Consider the following 15,152-nt stretch of genomic DNA (forward strand, 5'->3'; position numbering starts at 1 on the left):
AAGATCATTCAAAATTCACCCGTTTTTCGGAGGGGGGGAGGGGGGATTTCTTTGCTTAGCTCCTGCAGACAATGGGGGCTGCAAAACAGTTTAATGTGCAGGTGTACACATTCAACTCGGAGAGACCTACTGTATTCCACAAAAAACAAGAAAAATCGGATTTTCGCGGAAGGTGACCTTTAAAAAACACGCTGGTTAATTTTTTTCACCTGGTATTTTTGCGTTGTGTTAGATGAGAGTTAGGGGGGGAGCACCCCTTGTTTTATGAATGAACTGAGACGCTGTGTTTGCGCCTGGCCAAATAAGTGAGGAACTTTGTAGAGACGCTGCTGTGGGAAGACTCCGCTTTTGGACCGGCAGTCTGGACATTTATATAACTTCTATAAGTGTGTGTGCGTGCGTGTGTCTGAGTGCGCGCGTGCGGGCATGTGTGTTGGTAGTTGCTTGTGAATGTTTGTAGATGTAGATGTTTGTAGAAGAGCAGAAGGGGGCATTTGGACTTTTACAATAGTTAACTAGCCAGTACTCAGGATAGTGTGTAGTGATCACTTTGCGTGTGTGTGGTTGTTTAATTATTTGAGTTTAAAGTGTGAATTTGATGTGTGAGTTTGATGCAAGTTGGTGTGGGTGTTACAGATGGTCCTGAGCTAGTATGAAGTGACATTATTGTCCCTTTTACTTGTTTTCATGAATTATCGTTATTATTTAAATTACTGACTACTGTGTATGCTGATGTTGGAATCAGGCTCACCTGGACCAGACCGGAAATTAAAGGTGGTGGCAGCATCCTAATCCAGTGGCTAAGAGCCGCCTAGGGGTAGTAAAATGTATTTGTATCTAATCTTAACATTAAATATATTTATTTATATTTATATATTTATTTATATATATAAATATAAATATTTATATTTATATATTTATTTATATATATAAATATATAGGGTCATTACAATATATTATAAAAGCGCAGCACTTTTGCGTGTCTCAGCAGAGGATACTGACCTGCGCGTTCATACTGTGAAGGTACGCTAGCAGGTAATTTAGGGGAACATCAATGATACTTTATTCTGTTTGTTTTTGAGGTAAAAGCTGGGCCCTTAGTGTACTGTAACACATGCCACCTCGCAAGTCCCCTGGAGAGAAGACAGGAAGTGGTTATGGAACACAAAGCAAACAAGAGTGTTAATTTGACTAACATCCCCATTTGCAAATGTTAGATTTTTCTCATGATTCTACTTTTCTCATGATTCTACCCCCCCCCCCCCCATACTATACCACCACCTCACAAGCAAAGCTGAAACTAGGCCATTTCAGTGAGCAACTTCCTGTACATGAGACAAGACTGTACCCACAAAGCCACCAGGCACAACAGTAAGTGTTTTGGGGGGTAGGGTGTGTGTATGTGGGTAGACTGTAAGCTAACAGCCTCTTTCACTAATGTAAACCTGTTACATTACCCTGCCACACATAATCAGGGCCTTTAGGGACAGAGATGTGTTGAGTAGTACAAATATTTTGTTAAGTAGAAATGTTGGTTATCTATACTTTACTGCAGTAAATATTTTTCAGACGACTTTTTCACTTCTACACTTTACATTTTAAAAATAGCCTCGTTACTTACTGTTGTGTGTTTTGTTTTGTTTTTTTGCTGCTAGGCTGCGTCTCTGCTCCTGTGTGTCGTTCCAGTTTGTTCCACTCCATGATTTCACATCATCCAATCCGGTCCACAGTCCCGCTGTAGTCTAGACCATGGTTTATCTCCACCCTGTACTCCATTTAAAAGAAGCGCCAAACGCACTGCCTGAACGAACTGTTTCCTCATTGTTGTTTGGCCATTGTTTGATGTATTATTGATTACTTACTCGTTTTGACTGCTTGCCTGTATTTTGACTTTGATTATATAGCCTGTCCTCTTATCAGATACCTGTTAAATATTTGTAAAATCTGTAAATAGTGTGTGTGTACCAGTTTTGAGGGTTTTGTGTGTGTTTATATTAAAAAGGGAGTTGGGTAAGCACTGTCTTTGTTTTTGTATATTTCATAGGTTAGGTAGCACTTTTTGTAGGAGTTAATGTGGGTTTTGTTTGTTAATTTGGCTTGGGTCACTCCTGACATTTTTCATCAGAGTTGGACATATATGAACTGAAGATCACTCAATCTCTGCACAGATAATGCAGTGTCTCTCTGACATATCCTCATGGATGAAGGAGCATCACCTTCAATTAAATCTCTCAAAGACTGAACTTCTGGTCATACCAGCGAAACCATCTTTCCAACACAACTTCTCTATAAGCATCGACTCTCTCTCTCTCTCTCACCGACAAAGGTTGCTAGGAACCTGGGTGTTCTGGTTGATGACCAACTCTCCTTCACGCACCATGTGGCCTAAGTTGCTCGATCCTGCCGCTTCGCACTTTATAACATCAGAAAATTTAGACAGTTTCTGACGCAACAGGCCACCCAACTCCTGGTACAAGCAGTCGTCATCTCACGCCTCGACTACTGCAATGCCCTGCTAACTGGCCTCCCGGCCTGTGTAGTAAAACCACTCCAAATGATCCAGAATGCAGCAGCACGTCTGGTCTTCAACCAGCCAAAACGGGCACAACCCACTGCTCATTGAGCTCCATTGGCTACCAGTTGATGCTCGCATCAAATTCAAAGCGCTTACAATCGCCTACAAGGTGATGACAGAACAGGCTCCTTCCTACCTGCACTCGCTCCTGAAGGCTTACGCTACCTCCCGGCCGCTGGGCTCCTCCAATGAACGTCACCTCGCTTTACCAAACAAACATTCACACAAAGCAATCCAGACTGTTCTCATACAGAGTTCCCCAATGGTGGAACAAACTACCTTCCACTACCAGATCAAGAGCATCTCTCACTATCTTTAAGAGACTCCTGAAGACAGAGCTCTTCAAAGAGCACTTACTCTCCTAACACCTCTAACTAACTACCTTCCACTACCAGATCAGGACAATCTCTCGCTATCTTTAATAAACTCCTGAAGACAGAGCTCTTCAAAGAGCACCTCTAACACACTAACTACTTCTAACCTCATTTCCTTCTTCCCCTCCTTCACTCCTCTATCCTACTATTTCCCTTTGACCTCCTTTAGGCCCTATCTAAAAATGTTTTACCTTTAACTTCTATTACTTTTGTACTTGACTATTGTAAGTCGCTTTGGACAAAAGCGTCTGCCAAATGTAATGTAATGTAATGTAATGACCCTTCAAACTGATAATTTTCAGAGGAACACTCCAAACAGAGTGCTATGAGAATCATAAGCAAGATGGAGCACAAACGACCAAAGAAACTTTAAGTTATTTGAGTATTTTCTCTGCAAAAAATGAAGATAACCAACCATTACTATAGTATTAGTATAGCCTATTGTGTAGTCTTAACAGTGAGGGGTGTAAAGGTGTTTTCACACACCCCCATATCCCAAAGATGCTTTATTGGCTCGAGATCTGGTGACTGTGGAGGACATTCCAGTACAGTGAACTCATTGTCATGTTTAAGAAACCAGTCTGAGATGATTTGCGCTTTATGACATGCATGAGTATTATCCTGCTGGAAGTAGCATCAGAAGATGGGTACACTGTGGTCATAAAGGGATGGAGGACATGGTCAGCAACAATACTCAGGTAGGCTGTGGCGTTGACACAATGCTCAATTGGTGCTAATGGGCCCAAAGTGTGCAGAGAGAAAACGGTCCAATTAAACAAACTCATTAACTGATCCAGACCGACGAGACCATAGAAACCAACTACAGGTATAAAAACGCCCTTAGACAAAAAGGGTCCTGTAAGGAAGCTGTACCAGCTCGTTTTGCTGCAAATTCTGCTTCTATTCACAAGAAATAAAACAAACTGAAACCATGTCTTTAGTCCTTTTGTTAATTTCTTTATTATGCGTTGTTTTCTTTTAAATTTGTTCTTGAAAGAAAACACACATCGTACCCATTTAACCCAAAAGATTATACTTTGTTTGGGAAAGCTTACTCCGTATACATTGCCTTCATGTTACATGTTCTGAAAGGCCAAAAACAATGACTTAAAATATTTACACTTATTTACAGTTGAATAGCACAAAGGCTGATCAGATTAGTGAGAACACCAGAAGAGAATATTGAAAAACAGTGTCAGTAATCTTCAAAATTCAGCAGGAATCAACAGAACTTCTATATAGATTTAAAAAATTCGTAAAAAGTACATCCCCAAGAAATGTTCCTCTCTGCATAATTTTAAAACGTTGCATCAGTGATTAGATCAGTTTGGTAGTTTGGCTGACTGAACTTACCTAAGGTTAATGAGAGATGATCAGACCAGAACAGACCAGACCAGAGAGAGGTTCGAGTAGTCAAGCTATCTTGTTAACTCTGAAAGTTTTCCAATGGTTTTATCTATCTTGTTATTGCCTTGATTCTATTGGTCTAAACTGATGTTTAAGCCACTTTCAGATACACCTGATTTTAGCCCTCAGACACAACATTCATATTTACGTTACTGTTACTAGCAGGCACTCTTATTAAGAGGATATTACATAAAACAATTGACAGTAGATGGCACTGTTATATTAAATATACATAACCTAGCATAACCTACTACTACTGGAAGGACACAGTTAAAAAGGCCCACTTTACCATAGTATCCATCCCCCAGTTCCTCATGAGGGCAGGGTTTCTCATCAATGAAGTGACACAACATTAGGTCAGGTGTAGCATAATAGGAGAAACAAACCAAGAACAAAAAAGCATGTGCTTCCCTTAGAAATCCCAGTCTGGTCAAGCTGGTCAAACTTGTTAAGATGGTTTGAAAGCTCGTCTTTTGCATAGGCTATGTTGTTCTTCAAGTTTGATGGATTAACTTGCTTGGTTCTTGGTCAGCATAGTGTATATATATATATATATTTATATTTGGCTGGCCAGATTTTCACACACCTTGACTATGAAAGGTCAGTTTAGATCAGCAAAAGCCTACTAGCAAGATTATCAAGAATTTCAATATTGAACCATCATGAATCATGAACAGTGATTTTTAGTGCAGTCACTTAATGCTAGCTAAGGTAAGATCAACCAAACGTCAACTTCTTTCAACATAGAACACATTTAACATTATCAAAGATTTGTCCCTTAAGTGCACACATGCAAATTCAAAACACACAATATGAAAACTCACGTAAAAATTTAAATAAAACAAACAAACAATTGTACATATAGTGAAAGGCAATGGGGGAAAACAGACTTCCTGTCTGTCGGATAGAGTTACCATCTCTACTTAGCACTTCTATATATACAGCTCTGGGAAAAAAAAGAGAGACCACTTAAAAATGATGAGTTTCTTTGATTTTACCAAATTGAAAATCTCTGAAATATAATCAAGAGGAAGATGGCCATGTAACTAAATCTGAACTGCTTGAATTTCTGCACTAGGAGTGGCATTAAGTTATCCAAAAGCAGTGTGTAAGACTGGTGGAGGAGAACATGCAAAGATGCATGAAAACCAAAGATGTTATTAAAAACCAGGGTTGTTCCAGCAAATATTGATTGCTGAACACTTAAAACTTTATGAATATGAACTGGTTTGTTTGCATTATTTGAGGTCTGAAAGTTCTGCATATTTTTGTTATTTTAGCCATTTCTCGTTTTCTGCAAATAAATGCTTTACATGACAATATTTTTATTTGGAATTTGGTAGAAATGTTGTCCATAGTTTATAGAATAAAACAATATTCATTTTACTCAAACTTATACCTCTGTAAATAGCAAGTTTAGAGAAACTGATTCAGAAACTGAAGTGCTCTCTTAATGTTTTCCAGAGCTGTATATTGTGTGTGTGTGTGTATAATGCCAGAGTAATCTCAAAACATAAATAAAACGGATTGAATACAAAACAAAAAAACAAAAAACAAAAATCAAAAGCTTATTCAGGAGAACAGAAAAAAATAAATTACATTATAGTGGGATTAAAACAATTTGAATACAGCAATACCTCCAGAAAAAATGAAATAAATAAAAAGAAAACTGCAGATATGGGCAACACAGAGACCGCGAAGGCAACCATTATCAGGAAATAAAACAGAAACAAAAATAGAACAAGCACAGGGCAGGTCGGAAACACAGATGAAAGGCCATGAAACTAAACCTGTGATTAGATCTAGTTTAAATCTGATTTAACTGAATCTCTGAATGATATTTTAATCACAGTTGTACATTATAGGTTCTCACAGGTTGTTTGCTGTCTGAACACACACGCATAAAAAAAGCAACTCAAACTGATTTAGGAACCAAAACGGAGACCTTTTTGTAAATGCTTTACCTACACTTTGGCACTTCACTAGAAATAAGAAACAACGGCAGGTTAAATGTTTATCCAGTTCTAATAAATTTTCTCCATCAGGCTGCAGTTTACCAAAAACTACAATAAACCAGTAAAAACACCAGATCAGAGAGCTCTTTCTAATGTCTGTGACAGATTAAAGGCAGAGGAAGGAAGGGCAATGAAGTGTACTGTAGATCAGACAGCCATTTCAGCACTGTTTAATGTGTTTTAGCAAGCATGGCATTTAGCACATGGAAGAAAACTAATGGCAGCTTGGTCCCACCAAAAATGCTAACGCTGCTAACAATGCATAAAAGCAAATGGCTAAAAATGAGCAAACTAGTGGCTATTAGCTTGTAGTCATAGTTAGCCACATTAGCAAGTTGCGGTCAAGCTGTTCCCTTAAAAAGACCATTTTTGTGTCTACTGATTTTCAGGGCTGCACAAACAGACTGCTATGTTTTCCTTCACTTCTTTTAGCAGGAGACCAGTAACTTAAACTCAAACATTCACACAGCAGGTAAAAGTAGCACAAGTGAACAAGATTTGTTGTTGATACCTTAATACCTGTGCCAATAGTGCCATCTTCTGATGATGGATTAAGAGGATGAGTCTGCTTCCCTTAAAGACTCATTCTCACATTCAGCAGCAGCTCTGGTTGAGTTTGAGAAATCGAAAGCTGTTTTTTTACTTGAGTTAAAACAGAAGTTACAGATGTCTGATTAAATGGTGTGAAAGCCAACAACAGCAGCAAATCTATGCTGTGAGTGTGTGTTTGGCAGAGCAGACGGGGGAACAGAACAGCATGTCTGGTTGAAAATTTGTGCTTAAATACTGGAGTAGCTGGAGTAGCACTATCATTAGCCACTAACCGCTATTTTCCTGTTCCCTGCTGCTAACCCCATCCAGCACTGCTGGAGCAGCATTAGCATTATATGCTAAGCACGTTAGCTCTTTCACTGTTCAGAGGTGAGTATTATCGGCGTGTAGACTGCCCTAACCCCGGCTAGCACTGCTGGAGTGGTTAGCCGCTAGTGCTAATGCTCCAGCCTTAGTGCTTGAAAATATTGGTAATCTAAGGTTACTGTAAATAAATGGAAGCAGAAGCTTTACTCGCCCAAAAAACAGTTTTCAGGAGAAAAATCTGTGTAGATTAACATCCAGCTCTCGTTTTTTGACTTTAAAAGTCTTTTTAAATTACAGCTTTGTTTACTTTGCTTAGCTTTATTTAACTTCGTTTGCTCGCCCCCCTCCCCTCCCTAACAACCCAGCGGCAAGCCTTGCTAAATTACAAGTTTCTTATAGTGTCTCTTAAAATCCACTTAATAATCCTGTGCACTGTATGTACAAAAATAGATCAGAAAATAGACGTTCACTGATACTGCACCTTATAGTGCGAAAAATAGCATCTGTGCAGCCCTAGTGGACACATGGTCAGATTTCATCTGCTTTCATCTAAAAAAAAATAAAATAAAATAAAACCTAAGGCGTTGTGTGTGGCATCTAACCAGATCAGTTTCTAGTAACTCGAATTAATAATTTGACACTGTGAATCAAACGTCTTGTTTGTGAATTATGTGAAAGTGTGAAAAGTGAAGGGTAGAAAAAGTACAAAGAAAAAAAGCTCAAAAAAAAGAAAGAAGAAAAAAAAAAGACCGTATTCCTTACTGAGGTGGCCATAGGTCCCAGTTTATCATATTAAATAATAATTTGATACTAAACTTGTCCAAAAACAAAAAAAGAAGCAATAATCTGATAAAATTGATAAAAACACCTTGTTTCAGCCAATAATTTTATACTAAACTAAACTCTTTAAGCTAAAGGGGTCTTTTGCTGTTTTCCACCACTGAGAGGAACCACTAATGGATTTTTATGTTTTTTTTTTTTTAGGGTTGTCAGGGTTCCATTTAGAACCAGAAGTTATTTTACTTGAGAACTCTAAAAGAAGCCCTTTTGAAAACATGAAGTGTACACTACGCCCAAACCTAATGACAATAAATGGGACTACAAATAGGACAAAAGGTTCAGTTTAAATCAAAGATGTACAGATATGAAAATTCTAAAGGTGTTATCTGATATTTTTATGTTCGATTTTGTTGATACAGATATGACACATAAAAATGCATAAAAAGCAGAAATCAAATCTACAATTATAGATTTGGATTCTAAATAATGTTGAAATGATATTGATACTGTTGTGCATCTCTATTTTTAAATTATTGGTTTTAATTCCAATGTAATCAGACCTGTGATAATTACATTTTACACATTAAATCTTATTTATATACATAAACCTGAGCATTGAACTCGAACACCTTGGGTAGTAGTGTTCAACTCCAGTTTGGACCACATGAAATGATCACATGCCAGGAGATTAAAAAATGAAATAATAACAAAAAAAAAAAAAAAAAAAAAAGGGCAAGCAAAAATAAAAAAACTGGTTTTGTTCTGTGCAGCGAGGCTCGCGGTCTAGATACAGTCATAAAGAGGGAGGAGGTTTCATCACAGCAGGATTTGGCCATCAGTAAATTCTCTCTAGACACAATATACACATTTATATACATTATAAAACATCCGGAGAACAAATAAACCTCTCAAAGCACACAAATATTAGTCTGAGAGAGTCTAAATTACTCGTAAAAACATCTTATCTTACAATAAAAGGATAAAAGGCCAGGATTTAAGGGTTCTTTAAATTAATGATGGCTTCTCCCAACGGACTTCGCCCAGTAGTTCCCAGAATTCCTATATTCCTGTTGGGGGAAGGGGGTGTGGTTCACATAAAAACCTTTCAGCAGCTTCTTTTGAAACTTCACGCAGAGGGTTTCCCCCTTCCTCAGGGGTCCTCGGGCGACTTCAGGAGCTCCAGGAATGCACCGACCGCTCCAAAGTATCCCTGAGTGAACAAACCGAGAGAAAGTGATCAGATGCTGAGTGAAAGGAGAATAATTAAGAGAAGAATTCTGAAGTATCCGAATTCTAAGATCAGTTCCAAGTGTATTATTGCTGTGCATGACGATGCAATACTACAGTAAACTCAAGGAAAGTAGGTCTGTAATGATAGATTGGTAGATACAGGTGCAGCTCAAAAAATCAGAATATCATTGAAAAGTTACTTTATTTTAGTTTATTTCTTTTATTAATGATTATGTCTTACAGCCAACGAAAACCAAGAAAATGTGATTATTATAAGACCAATTGGTACTTTTGACAGTGTGGGCAGTGTGCCAAGTCTTGCTGGAAAATTAAATTCGCATTTCCATAAAAGTTGTCGGCAGAGAGAAGCATTTTCTGGGAAAACACTGCACTGCACTGGACCAACAACTACTGAAATAAAGTAACTTAAAATGATATTCAAATTTTTTGAGATGCACCTGTGTCATGAGTTTTCACACATCTGCCTCTAAACAAATATAAAAAAAGAGAGACAATTCATTCTTAATCCACAGAGTTTAGTATGGTTTGGGCTAGAGCTAGAAAAAAACAAAACAAAAAAAAAACACTATGATTCTTCTTATTAGTCAATGCGATAAAAACAGTATTTTTCTTATTTTGACACACAGAAAAAAACATCAGCAGTGGCAGATTCTGCTATTAAAATGCTCTTTCACGCACATTAACGTGATTCGTATTTAATTTTTGTTGCACATCATGCAATTAAACAGAATGCTTTTTTTTTTACTCTATATAATGAATTGTACAGTTTGGTCAGTGTTCTTTGAGGACTGATGGTATTCTAGATATGCTAATTGTCGACACAAAAAAAATACTGATATACTGTCAAGCTTTTGTAGGCCCACTGATAACAGCTGTAACAGCTTTGTATCTCCTGGGATGGCTTTCCACAAGGTTTAGGAGTGTGTTTATGGTGTGTTTTTTAAAAGTGCACCTTCTACTTGTAAGGTGAGGTGTTGTGAGGTCAGGGTAAGAACTCAAGTTCTTCAACCCCAAAATCGCTCAGTCATGTTGGAACAGGAAGGAGTTGTCCCAAAACTGTTCCTGCAAAGTTGGGAGCATGACGATTTCCAAAAAAATCTTCATAGGCTGAAGCATTAAGAGTTCATTTTACTGGAAACTCCACCCAACTTTCAGTCACTTTCAAACTTTACAAAAATTCAGTCAGATTGTGTACTCCTGGTGATACATCATTTTAGAGAACGCATCTTCAGTGCTCTAAATTTTTGCCTTGCTGTAATGTAAGGCTTGAATTGAGCTGCTTGGCTGTGGAAACAGATTCCTTGAAGCTCTATACACATCTGAAAACACATTAAGTTTGGAGGTGTGTAGCTATTGCTGTTATGGTTGCTGCCGTTCCCAATAACTTCCACTTTCTAATATCACTGTTTCCTTTTCCTCTTACTAATCAGTAATACACAAACAGATTAACAGATTAAGCTCTGTGTTCCTTCTCACCTCATGCTCCAGGAAGAGAGCCCTCAGTTGTCCCCTGGACCAGAAGTCCATTGCATAGGCCAGCAGCTTCGTCGACACCGTGTTTATCCTCAAGAAATTCCCCACAAACACCACTCTCTCGATTTTCTGAAGATAAAACAGAGAAACTAATGTAAACACAAAGCCATGTGCAAAGCTGCACTTCAACCAATAGGGGGAGGCATAACCAAGCATGTGCAGATTACATGCTTTACACTTCTTGGTTAATTACATTACACTGATCAGTAGAATTAAACAATGTTTGTTAAAAAAAAACGACCTAAAAGACCCCGTTTACACCTGTTTGCTTAATGTGACCCTTATTTGTACTAAAGGTGGGCGATAAGGCCCAAATATCACTATATAGATCACTATATTAAATATATTTTAGTTTTTTTGCGATAGTAATTTTCTTGGCGAAAGAAATACAGAAACATATTTTAGATTGAAAAATACAAGAATACTAAAAATTTTTTTAAATCTATTTTAAACAAATAACAGTTAAAAACACATAAAATCTGTAAATCTGTAAACAGTTGATTTTGTAAAATATTCTAAAGTGCAGAAAAATATATTTGCAATGATGGTCACTCATAGAAGAGCTAATATCAACATGACACAATTTGATTTGAAAATTTGATTTTTGATTTGATTTGATTTTAAAACAGTTTTTCACAATTTAATACACGTACTTTTCTGTCCCGAAAGTTCTCTCCAAAAAAAAAAAAAAAAAAAAAAAAGAAATACCAGCATTCATTGGTGTAGAAACCGGGGGAATTTATTTACACTTTCTGTATGGCTGACATCAGTTATCCTCTCAATATGCATAGCTGGTGTACATTTTTGTTTTATTGTGTTTTACTGCATTACCTCCATTACACAGACTACTTTTATATTTTATTGTATTTTTATCTGTATCATTATATTTCATCCTACTTTTGTAACTTCTGTGTACTTTGTGTACCTGCTACTGGATGTCCTGAATTTATTTATTTATTTATTTATTTATGTGTCTGTCTGTCAGTCTTAGTTTAAGTCAATATAAGCCTGATGGCTGCAGAGCAATAACTAAAAAAGCACACTTCAGGAGCCAAGCCTGTCTTGATCTAAAAGGCTAAAAGGTCATGGTCCACAAAATATCAACTGAGAATGTTGCTCAATCACAACGTGCGTCTTGTTGAATTTATTCCACGCTGCTTTGTGATGGTAAACCCTGGACAATAGAGAGGAAATAAACACTTCTAATCCAACTGCAATTAAGAGTTTATGCCAAAAATCTGGAAGAGCTGACGCACACAGAACTGTCAGAACGCCGGCTGACCTTCTGCAGCTGATGATCTGGATGCTCTGATAGCCCTGTACAATGCTGCTTGATCACAAGGCTACAAGGCAACACTGTAAAGAAGCTCAGAGAAACCAGACAGACGTCAAATATACAAAAGACATACAGGGATTAGGGGTGGGCGATATGGCCCTAAAATATTATCACAATACTTCATGGTATTTTCGCAATAACTATACTTTTGACGATTAAGAATACACTAATGCAACAAAATTAAAAATACATTTTATTATTGCATACTATATGATATAACACTCCCCTATCTGAGATATTAAAAAATAAAATAATTTTATCAGATTTGTTACAGAAGTCAATGATCCAGAATGTCATGATACTAATAATGCACTCTTAATATCTATATATATATCCAGGATTAAAGTAAAATGAAGGACATTGGATCGATATAATCTGTCTCTAGTAGATTTACAGCTTTGGAAAAAAATAAGAGGCCCCTTAATTTTCTGAATCACTTTTACTGATTTTGCTATTTATAGGTATATGTTTGAGTAAAATAAACATTGTTTTTTTTTTATCAACTATGGACAACATTTCTTCCAAATTCCAAATACAAAATATGGTCATTTGGAGAATTTATTTGCAGAAAATGAGAAATGGCTTAAAAAAAAATGCAGACCTCAAATAATGCAAAGAAAAGTTCATATTCATAAAGTTTTAAGAGGTCAGAAATCAATATTTGGTGGAATAACCCTGGATTTTATTCATAGTTTTCATGCATCTTGACATGTTCTCCTCCACCAGTCTTACACACTGCTTTTGAATAACTTCATGCCACTTCTGGTGCAAATATTCAAGCAGTTTAGCTTGGTTTGATGGCTTGTAATGATCCATCTTCCTCTTGATTATATTATATTATATTATACATTTGGTAAAAAAAATAAAAAATAAAAAAAACAATTTTTAAGTGGTCTCTTATTTTTTTCCAGAGCTGTATATATGTATGGGAAATAAGAACAGTGTGATTTTTTTTTTCTTTTGCTAAAAACAGTAATTATTACAGCAGTTCATTAACACAGCAGTATTATTGCGTACGATACGATATGGCACACCCCTAACAGGGACGTGCCAAAAGTCATGGGACAGGAACTAGTATTGTGTTCATTGACTTTTGACACGTCTTATGGAAGCTAAATAATGCTGGACTGACCTGCAGGTTATGTGAGTGTGGGAAGGATCTCCTCTACTGAATAGATCAGTCTCACTTTGTTTGTTGGCATGGACAATTTCAGCCAGACGTCGTAGGTCACGATTATTACATTACCACCCACTACACTTCATAATCTACATACTGCTGTCCCATGACTTTTGAGACATCAGTGTAATTTCTGCGCTCAAGACCAGAAGGCCTGAGCATGAATGTATGGGGATAAACTGGAGAGAATGATAAAGGTAAATCATCTATAGTTTCTTGACAGTATTCACATTTATTACTCCTGCTGTAACCCATGTGATAATGTTTATGTGCACAGATAAAGTTTTAGTGTTGTGGGTCAAAGAGAATATTTTGTTGCATATACACAGTTCGCCGGTTAATTGCTCCATGTTGTATCCGATATAGATTAGATGTCCATTAGATTAGATGTTTTACAGCTATTTTTTTAAACAATTTGCAGGAGGCTTGGAAAAACCTTTGTATTCCAATTTGTATCCTAATTTTAACAAAGTAATGATTTTAAGATTAAGCATTGTAGATAAAAACTAAAGTCAAACTATATGCAAACTATAAAGAAAAACATGTAAAACTATTTCGTAAACAAAAGGTGTTAAACCAGAATATGTTTTATATTTGAGATTTTTCTCAAATATTGCTTAAATGAAAGCTTTGCACATCTTGGCTGCATTTTCTCAGTCAGCTTTATGAAGTAGAGTCACCTGGAATTCAGGCTTTCAGTTAACAGCTGTGCTGAACTTTTCAAGAGTTAATTACTTGAATTTCTTGCCTTTTAATGTGTTTGAGAGCATCAGTTGTAAAATTTTAAAGAGGTAGAGTTGGTATACAGTATATAATAGCTCTATTTGAGTAATGTTCTAATCCATATTAAGGCAAGAACTACATAAACTATTTAAAGTAAAAAATATTTTAAGAAATGAAGGTTAGTAAATCCATAAAAATAAAAAATTACAGTAACTTTGAAAGTATCCTCAATTGTAGTCGAAATAGACCTTTAAAAACGTTATGATGAAACTGGCTCTCATTAGGACTGCCCCAAAAGGAAGAGCAAGAAGTCAGCAGAGTTATCAGCCTCAGAAACCACACGCTAACAGCACTCTGGATAAGAGCATCTAAATGCTTCACAGAGTTAGTTTTAGTTTGTATAACAATTTTAAGTTACAACACGATTCCTTATGTGTTCCTTCATAGTCTGGATGACTTAAGTAATCATTTAACAAAGGAGGAAAAAAATCAATAAAAGAGTATATATAACTGTATATATAAGTATAAGTATATATACTTATATATAAGTATATATATAACTGTATATATTTAAATAAACAGCACATTTAATCAAACAAACCCCCACAAAAACAAATTTATAATAATAATTGATAAATTAGTTGTTAGACTAACCAACTAACTAAAAAAAATATCTTTAGAAGATTAAAGGAAATAAAAATGGTTATTGCATCCCATATCCTGATTCACATTAATGTAAGACATGTAAAATGTGTGAAAACATGTCTTATGCTATATTTTTACCATAACCCACCCTTAAACAAACCCACCCCCACACACCTCATTGACGGCGCACATGCGAGCGATGGAGCCGATGTTATTGGTGATTGTGACCAGCGTCGCTCGGGCTAGATCTTCTTTGGAGATGCTGTCCCTCTTCTCCTTACTCATCATGTGACCAAAACTGAAACACATACAGAGATCAGTGAGCTTCATTCACACTCTAAACACACACAGTTTTCTAGTCTCTAGCTCCTGTAGATAAGAACTGCCAATAGAATAGGACTAGAGGGGTATAAACCCCCCCAGCATTGAGCTGTGGAGTAGTGGGCAGTTGGAAATGAGACGAGAGGTGATCAGAGAT

At 36.6% G+C, this 15,152-nt stretch overlaps 1 protein-coding gene across 3 annotated transcripts in view; it reads right to left on the minus strand.

Annotated features, from left to right (window-relative positions):
- Positions 1-3,885: 3,885 nt before the first annotated feature.
- Positions 3,886-15,152, minus strand: part of pank1a (pantothenate kinase 1a) — a 37,839-nt gene continuing 26,572 nt past the window's right edge. For all 3 annotated transcript variants that reach the window (XM_049463903.1, XM_049463904.1, XM_049463905.1), the window contains exons 5-7: positions 14,849-14,972; positions 10,737-10,862; positions 3,886-9,219 (exon numbers count right to left, since the gene is read on the minus strand). In XM_049463903.1, coding sequence (XP_049319860.1) covers positions 9,160-9,219; positions 10,737-10,862; positions 14,849-14,972 — 310 coding nt within the window. In that variant the 3' untranslated portion in view covers positions 3,886-9,159. The remainder of the gene's footprint in view (positions 9,220-10,736; positions 10,863-14,848; positions 14,973-15,152) is intronic.

Source organism: Astyanax mexicanus, chromosome 14 (genome assembly GCF_023375975.1).
Source record: "Astyanax mexicanus isolate ESR-SI-001 chromosome 14, AstMex3_surface, whole genome shotgun sequence".
Classification (NCBI taxonomy): Eukaryota; Metazoa; Chordata; class Actinopteri; order Characiformes; family Acestrorhamphidae; genus Astyanax; species Astyanax mexicanus.